This window comes from Rutidosis leptorrhynchoides, chromosome 10, assembly GCF_046630445.1.
Source record: "Rutidosis leptorrhynchoides isolate AG116_Rl617_1_P2 chromosome 10, CSIRO_AGI_Rlap_v1, whole genome shotgun sequence".
Lineage (NCBI taxonomy): Eukaryota > Viridiplantae > Streptophyta > Magnoliopsida > Asterales > Asteraceae > Rutidosis > Rutidosis leptorrhynchoides.
The window spans coordinates 52703730-52713021 of record NC_092342.1 but is presented as its reverse complement, the minus strand read 5'-3'; the positions used below and the strand labels follow the sequence as shown (position 1 = coordinate 52713021).

Here is a 9292-nt window from a genome sequence, read left to right as displayed (position 1 = left end):
ATGTGCGATATTGTTTTTCGGGTCCACACGGTTCATTGTGATTTTTGACCACAGTTTTTCTTAATTCTGTTTAGTTTGGGTCAACAAAACAATGTACTCCGTATGTTTTCTTATATATATAATCAAAATAATTGATAAAATAATGATGATGGTGATTCGTGTGAAAATACATGTTACAAAATTTGAATGGATGAATAATAAAACTACATATATTATTTATTTTTATTTATTATTGATTAGAATACAAAACAATTAGATAAATTAATTATATGAACACAAAAAAGACGATTTCAGAAAGAAAAAAAAATAAAAAAAATTGTAAAATGCAAAATAAAATAAAATAAAAATCGAAGTGTGAAAAAACGTTAGGAACAGTACACTCCTTTTGTAATTGATAATTGATACTCCAAGAGTCCAAGGTGACAAAAAAACACTACCACACGTGTTAAACATGAAACAATATAGATGCGAATTTATACCTATATTTTGTACTCCCTAGTTCCCAAATCTATTGTCCTCAGATAAAAAACGCATAGTTTAAGAAAAAGTACCTGACACATGTACATTTTGTTAACTTTCCAGCCTTACCCCTTACTCTTTACATATCTTTTTGTCTTGCATGAATAAAGTAGGATTACCAAAGACTTTTATCACATTATTCTTATTCATTTGTGGAAGTGGACAATTAATTTGAGACATCTCAAAATGGAATAATGGACTATAGATTTGGGACGGGGGGGAGTACATTTTTTTTTTTGAACGGCAAGCTTGGCATCAGTGTATCATTTATTTCAACGACATTTATCATTTGTACACACACGCGTTCAGGAGGAAACCCGAATCGCATTACAGGAACCCGATTCTTTAACCATCCCGATGGACAGGCTGACCGAGTTTGAAATCCTGAATGGATCTGGGAGATAACCCCCTGAGATCAATCTGGATATACATCTAAAATCATTCACACAATATAATGTGGTTTGCTAAATGTTTGTTCTAATTGCATATCTTAAAATGAATTTAATAAACTTTTATTTTATTTTTAATTAATGCATGCCCCTCTCTCCCTCCTCGGAATGAACAATTAGAGAATAAGGTGTCCGTATTTTATTTTCGATGTCCTTTTGAAGGTCGAAAATGAACCTTGAAATTGAATAAAGTGAGGTGTCGGTTGGTATCCATTTTAGTTTCAATTTCAGGATCGAATATAACGTGGACCAATAATAAAATAGAGTAATTGAAAAGGAAAAAAATGCACAAACTCACCGTCTAAGTAGCGACGGTGGGGTGGCCGGTGATCACGAAGTCGGGCAGTATCCCGTCATTTCAGCGTCGGTGATGGACGGTGTGAAAGAATCCAAACACCGAGAACTCTTAGCTATTACATTCTAGTGTTTGCTAGAAATAAAACTTAAATTGTATTTAATAAGATTCTTAGAAATAAATTTCAAAGATTATTAGTATTTATAAATTTCAGCTTAATCAGAAAACGCTTTAACCTGTACAAAATTTTCAGAATCTAACTTTTTTTTATTATTATCAAAATTAGGATTTGCAGAGTTAAATTTCCTTGACAAAAATATTGAGATTTCACACAATTAGTAGACTACAAAACTTATCATTTTACTAAGATGTCACAAGCTTTATCATTTAACAAAACTTTATCATTTTACTGAGATGTCACAAGCTTGCACACATATGTAAACTATTTTATATCATCTGTTTTGTTGGTTGTAGTTGCAAATAAAAAGAAGCAAGATGATCTAAAAATAAAATAAAAAAAGACCAAGTAAATTATATATTTATTTACAGTATATAACAAGGCTAGAAGTTAAAAACATCTATATATGTAATTTGATAATACTAAAAAAAACCCAATGGTAAAAACAGAGAATAAACTCCATCCATGTGCTAGCAAAACCATAAAAACCAAAAATATTTTTTATTGACATAAGTTTCAAATCTATTTGGGCACTAAGAATTAGGCCAAATGTTGTAAGATATCTCTCTATCATTTCAAAAAAGTTATATCAGACCCATAAAATGCATTGTTATTGTGTTTGCATTTGAACAAGCTGTTTGTTTAACTTTATCAAAAATAACTATCTACCAGCCCTTTATATGTTGACACCATACGATTTGATCAACGATGTCTGTTGTGGTTACTCCCGGGCCGAACATTCTGTTGACTTCTTATCGGAAGCCCCTTTGACTTTGGCAGATCATGCAATTCCATCACTTGTATTGTTCTCTGCTTCTTTGCTGTTCAAAAACAAACACCAGCAGCAATAAGCACACCAATTTAGTAGTTCTAATATAAGAGAGAAAATGGGCGGGTCAAAACCGATATCACTACTATTTAAATTTATGCATGTGAACACATGTCAGATGGCTTTCAAAACATCGGATCTGCTCAGCCCAGATTGATTGGTTTAAGTTGACTTTTTAGCTTAACCCATTTGACCCGTTCGAAATAATAGCTGACATTGACCTAATTGCATGGAGATCGATTGAAATTGCCACTTATACTAATAATATAATTCAAAGAAGGAAATACAAACCATTTTCCGCTTGTTGATACCGTTCGTGAAGCTTTCTCTTCGCAGCTTCAAATTTGTCGGGACCCACCGCCTCACCTGATGCCCTTCGGTTCTGTTCAACATATAAATGACCGTTAGTAATACTAATACGGAGTACTAATTACGAATACTTTTAATAGAAAAAACATATTCATTTTGGTTTAATTGTTTCGGTACGCCAAAACTCACAATTTGTTGAGGTCTTTTTAAAACACTTTGCGACTTTCTTTCCATGTTCGGGTTGACCCGTCTTGCGGGTCCAGAATCAGGAATGGAAGGCTTGATTGGTTTCACAACGGTTGGTTCTTTCTTCTTCAATATCGACTCGGGTTCATTCTTATGGGCCTGAATCGGGACATTTGATGGTTTTTGCTGTTTAAGCCTGTTTTGGTTCTTTTTGAATCCCCCACTGTTTCCAGGATCTAAAACAATCGAAAACAGTGAGCGGACAATTCAATAGCGAACCAAATAGCAAAAATATTAAAATGTCGAAAAATTCAACTCACTTCCATTCTCATCCATTCCATCAAAGAACTTCACTCGCCCAAAAAAAAACACGTTAGTAAACAAAATCAAAAACTCGTCAATAAACGTTAACAAAACTTGGAAAATTATATACCTCGGATAGCTCCATTGACATGTGAGGATAGATAAATGCCAGGTCATCAAGCGGAGGAGAAGGTAGGCCTTCTTCTTCTTCGTCAAGAACCGACGGGTTTAGCGAATCGGGTGTAGCTTCAGACGCAACCGCCTTTTCGGTAGCCCTCACCCATTCATCTACCATATCTTTCCACGATCTGCAATTCGAATTGTTTATCATATATTTCATAGTTAGAACTCTAAGTAATACTCCGTATATGTTTATCCGAACATCAATAACGGGCTATAACAACCGTAAGCTAAGCTGGCATAGGGTATGTTTGGTAAAATTAGCTGTTAGCTAGTAGCTGGTAAGTTTTAGCTTTTTAGATGCATTTAGGTGTTTGACATAGTAGCTAAAAATGTTTGAAAGAGTAAAATGACAAAAAGCTAGAAGCTTTTTCTCAAACGCTAGTTTTAGTAGCTTTTAGCTTCTAACTTTTTCCTTCTGTCAAAGAGTTTTAAACTTTTTTAACCAAACGAAACTTTTTATTAAATACGACCTTTTAATAAAAGCTAGAAGCTAAAAGCTCCAATAAAAGCTCCTTACCGAACATACCCATAATCAACAAATTAGTAAACGCAACCAACATCTACTAGGATGGGTATTTACACTCAAAAGACCATATATTAATAACCACACGCTCTTACACAATAAACCGTTGCTAGCAAAAAAAAAAAAAAAAAAAAGGTCGAATTTATACAAACTAACGACTATTCCATCTTAAGAATGTGAATCAACGATACTCTTTTTCCTTATACTAAGAATCAAGTCGTGTTATATATTTGAAGACCATCTATTACTCGTACGTGAATTAAAAAAACTTTCAAGATAAAGTAAGAGAAGTTCATACTCAATGAGTGTCTTTGCAACACTGCAAACGTCCTTTGATGCATGCTTTCGAAGAACATTGACAGATTTTCCAATCTCAGTAGCCTGCAGTATAATTAGTAATTACAATGCATAAGAACGACAAATGATACCAAATCAACTTAAGTATAATAATCGAACGACGCAAAAATCGAACCTTGAGAGTTTCCACTGATAAATTCATCAATTGAAGCTTTCTCAATGAGTTGTATAACACTGATTCAGACTGTCAACAACATAAAACATAATGAATTTTCCAGTTTTTCGATAATCATGAAAACAACATACTTTGAAGCTCAACAACAATACAACAACCAATACATATAGAACAAAATTCCATAACTCAATTTGTATGTTAAACAAGTCCTACCCATGAACTTAGATAGCACTAAATTTCAGATTACAATTCAACCAAATTTGGATTAACATAATCAATAATCAATAAGAGTGAATTAAAAGCTAAATACCTCATTTTGATTGTTATCAACAATCTCCTTAATCCTCATAACCTCACCAAACATTTTAGATTCCTCTTCCATTTCATCAGTCAAAGCTTCTGCAACTCCATAATCAACATCTTTACAATTATCATTATCATCATCATCATCTTGTTGTTCATCATTTACATGAAAACCTATGCCTAATTCAACTTTATCACATCCAACACACTTCATCAATTTACAATTAAACAAAGTTTGAGCAATACAATCTCTCCTTATTCTAAACTCTTTTGGGTGGTCAGAAGCAGCAACCATTATTGCTTTCTCAATTATTTCAAATATATCACCATTTGAGCCATTAAAGTAATCCCTCCAATAATCCATTCTTGCAGCAGATTTTGAAGCTGCCATTGTAACCAACTAATACTCACCAAATTAAGACCAAACTTAAAAAAGATTTAAAACCCAAATTTTTTTTCGATTTTTAAACTATACCCAGTAATCAAAATCCAAAATTTAAACAGATTTGATAACACCCACAAAATCAAAGAGCTTTGATTATAGGAGAAATTTGGTAGAACTTAGGAGGAAAGATAGAAACTATATCAATGTTTAAGAATGGCTTATAAGTGAAACTGAAACCGATCAGATTTATTTCTGTAGAAAAGATTGGAATGGAATGGATTAAAAAAATTTATACAGACAAAACAGTATTTATGATTTTATATTTTATATATTAATATTAATATTAATATTAATATTAATATATTATATATTTATATTTATATTATATTTTTCAATGAATATGAATATGAGATATACATATATATATATATATATTTTGAGGAACCTAAAAAGGGGTTTATGCGAGAATTGATAAGAGGATGAAACGGATATTGCAGATTCCGATTTTGATGATGAAGAAAAGATTGTTAAGATTATGAAGGATTTTTTCTAGCCTTTCTTGAAAAATAAAAGGATTATAATTATGAACCCACATCCCCACATCAGAGAGCTATTATATTTTATTTGTAGGTCATTTTATATTTTATAATAAATGATTAAGATATATATTATATAATTGATAATTGATTATTGATTGAAATGACACGTGGAATCACGGTTTGTTTGAGCGAAACATTATAATGATGTGTTTTATGTATTAAGTGAATGTAATACTAAAGTCATTTAGTTTAATGAACCGTGAAACCAAAGATTCCGACTAATAAACTTGTCGTTGTTTTTACAAACACATTAATATACTTAATTTGGTCAGAATAAATGAACTACATTTATTCTCCAACCACTATCTTCCAATTTACATCATAATTACTATTTTTCTTATTATAAAAGCCTACATTACAATCTTTTATTGAGACATGTATTTCGTATACATATGTAACGTAATTAATTCCGTAAAGAGAACTCATATTTGAATAATTATAATTATAATTAATTATAAGTTTGCTTTAAAAATGATTATTTATATTTTTAATAATAATAATTAGTAATAACAAATGTTTCTTGAAATTTTTTCAAAAATTAAAATATAATTATTATATGCAGATTGTACAATATGAGTTAAAATTTATACATGTCTTCATGGGTGTTCTGTAAAAGATTATATAATTTGTTTTAAAGTTTGTACATATAACCATGGTAGTGTTTATTATAAGGTTGTACATAATGCTTCAAATATTGTACATATGATTATGAAGTGTTTTACCAAAAGGTTGTAATAATATTTCAAATATTCTACATTTGATCATGAGGTGTTTTATAATAAGGTTGTACATAATGCTTCATATATTATACAATTAACATGCTAATATTTTTATTAAATACAATTAATTATTATTATTTTTTGAAAGGCAAGGAGATTTTATTATTAAGGATAAAACAGTACACGAATAAAGACTAGCAAGGAGCTAGACAAAACACGGACCAACACACAACCGCAAAAAAAGGACGCACGCACACACACAGGCTCGAAACTAAAGACGACACACAATCACGAGGACACGACACGACGACTAAAAAACTATGTTTCCAAGTCCGATGACGCGCAAGAAGAGCAACATGAGCAACAACCAATATCTTCTTCCGAGTCTTTCATCACATTCTCAATAAAATATCTATCGTGCCACCGAAAATTATCTCGACGTCGGTTACGCTTCATATTATTCCTACTCCACACGTGTTTAATAAAATGACTTTTGATCAAAGGAGGAGCTTTTTTCCTTTTAACACGAAACCGAGCTACCGCGATAAAAGCAGGACAGAGGGGTACGTCCTGCAAGTCAGCTTGAACATTTTCTATTGGGCTAGGGTCACCCACGTCACGCTCATCTGAGCCCAGTTCCAGCCCGTTTAGGGCCTGATTGTCCATAGCAAATTCACAAGAAGAGTCTTGCCCAACATGAGTAACTGGCCCTGTATGAGGAACTGGCCCAGTTTGATGTTGATTTTGGGAACTGCACGAATGGGGAATCGGATAAACAGGCGCACGCGTGCCCTTGCTTTCCTCGAATACAGCACCTTCATCGTTGGAAATTGCATCAGAAGACATCGGTGACAAAAAAAAATTTGGGCAGTGAGTTGCCGCCTAAATTGAAATCTGGTGTGGACGTCGAGGGTGGAGGGTCATTGGATTGTGGCTGAACTAAGTTATCACCAAAATCAACCGTCGTGACCTCTACCTCTTCAACCTCCTCATCAACGACACCATCGACATTCACAGTAAGATTATCACCCTGAAATTCCGTCTTATCTTCTTCACAATGAACATCCCCTTCTGCCGTTACATTAAGCTCACTTGACGAAATTGAATCCACATCTGACGATTTATTATCACCCAAATTAAAACCAATGGCCTGCTTCGATTGAAACCCACAATCAGCATCTTCGAACCGGGACTTATTAACTTCGATTAGAGACCACGAAATCCGATCCTTGTTAAAACTAAAAACAAGATTGTGATTGCTCACCGATTCCGGAAGATCAAAGTCGATCCATTTACCTCCGACTTTTATCTCGATACGATTTGGATTATTATGCTGAGACACATTGGGTTGCTGGTTAGACCCAGTAAAAGAATCTGCGAAGGTTTTACATTCCCAACTAATTGGATTTGACGGGTTCAACGAAGCATGACTCCAAGGAGCATGTGGAAATTCATCATAATTATCGACATTAAGATTGGGAACACGACCATAAGCATCAGTATTCAGGTTAGAAGCATGACCTTTATTCAGAACTCGTTTGGTTACATTTCTCTCTAAAGCTTTATAGGCATGAATCCACCTCCCGTTGAAATGTATGTTGTTTAAAACTTTCATAAAGGAATCGATGTCGGAAATGTCATCGAAACGGACGTAACCGAAGCGTTGGTTGCTCGATAATCTCTTCCGAGCAAAGTAAACGTCTTTGAGAGTCCCATAATTCTCGAAAACTCTTCGACAATCATCACGAGACCAAGAATCCGGAAAGTTGAAAATCAAAAACGATGTAAAACGACTATCACTCGACTTTGTAGGCGAAAAGCCATTTAGCTTCGACATAGGTATTACATCATCATTGGCCAGAGGACTGACCGGAGGAGATGATGGATTGGGTGGATGAAATGATACGGTTTGGTTTGTGAAAAGTATTCAGGATGGACTGCAGTTTAATGTTACAGTTTTGAGATACAATTTGCTTTTAGAGTTTATTGAAAATTGAAGATGTTGAATTTGATTTAATTAATTATTTTAATGACATCATTGAAGCGACATGTCCTAATCCATCTGGACAAAGTCATCAACATTTGGTCTCATTGCGAGGTACTGTCCTAAATATGCCATGAGCGACTCCATGTAATATCTTTAAAATGAGCAAAAGCACAGCGGAAGATTTCTTTCATACCTGAGAATAAACATGCTTTAAAGTGTCAACCAAAAGGTTGGTGAGTTCATAGGTTTATCATATCAATCATTTCAATAATTTCAATAGACCACAAGATTTTCATTTCCATTTCTCATAAACATCAACTCATATCAGGCATTTCGCACTGCATAGAGATAAAAATCATCCATATGGTGAACACCTGGTAACCGACATTAACAAGATGCATATAGAATATCCCCATCATTCCGGGACTCCCTTCGGACATGATACAATCGAAGTACTAAAGCAGTTCAAATTCTCTGACTGGGGCTTGTTAGTGCTCATAGATCTATCTTTAGGATTCACGTCAATTAGGGTGTCTGTTCCCTAATTCTTAGATTACCAGACTAAAAAGGGGCATATTCAGTTTAATAAATTCAACCATAGAATGTAGTTTCACGTACTTGTGTCTATTTTGTAAAACATTTATAAAACTGCATGTATTCTCATCCCAAAAGATATTAGATTTTAAAAGTGGGACTATAACTCACAACTAATTTATAATTCCAATCATTCTTATAATAAGATTTATATTTAAGATCTTTATTTTGATAACCCTAAAATTATTATAATTTTATTAATTACTAATTTTATTAATTACTACTATATCAGCAATAATAATATTAATAAAAGTAATAATAATAATATTATAACAACTATATTTTTATCTTATATTTTACTTATTTAGTTTAAGCAATTAAATCGTATATTATTATTTCAACTATAATATATACATATTTTATATCTATATATATATATATATATATATATATATATATATATATATATATATATATATATATATATATATTTACACTTAATTGTTCGTGAATTGTGAC

General features: G+C 32.7%; 1 protein-coding gene across 1 annotated transcript; it reads right to left on the bottom strand.

The window, feature by feature from the left end:
- Positions 1-1923: 1923 nt before the first annotated feature.
- On the bottom strand, positions 1924-5251 carry LOC139872311 (probable mediator of RNA polymerase II transcription subunit 26b). Its single transcript, XM_071860161.1, has 8 exons — positions 4557-5251; positions 4247-4315; positions 4073-4155; positions 3199-3376; positions 3086-3113; positions 2769-3001; positions 2562-2652; positions 1924-2262 (listed from the first exon to the last, which is right to left on the bottom strand). Exons 1-8 carry the CDS (start codon positions 4938-4940, stop codon positions 2144-2146), a joined length of 1185 nt encoding a protein of 394 aa, XP_071716262.1. The 5' UTR covers positions 4941-5251; the 3' UTR covers positions 1924-2143.
- Between the last annotated feature and the right edge of the window lie 4041 nt (positions 5252-9292).

Coding starts and splice junctions, on each gene's coding strand:
- LOC139872311 (XM_071860161.1), bottom strand. CDS start 4,940: ATGGCAGCTTCAAAATCTGCTGCAAGAATGGATTATTGGAGGGATTAC. Junction 3,002..3,085: donor TGGAATGGATGAGAATGGAA/GTGAGTTGAATT, acceptor CGATTGTTTTAG/ATCCTGGAAACAGTGGGGGA. Junction 2,263..2,561: donor GTATCAACAAGCGGAAAATG/GTTTGTATTTCC, acceptor GTTTTTGAACAG/CAAAGAAGCAGAGAACAATA.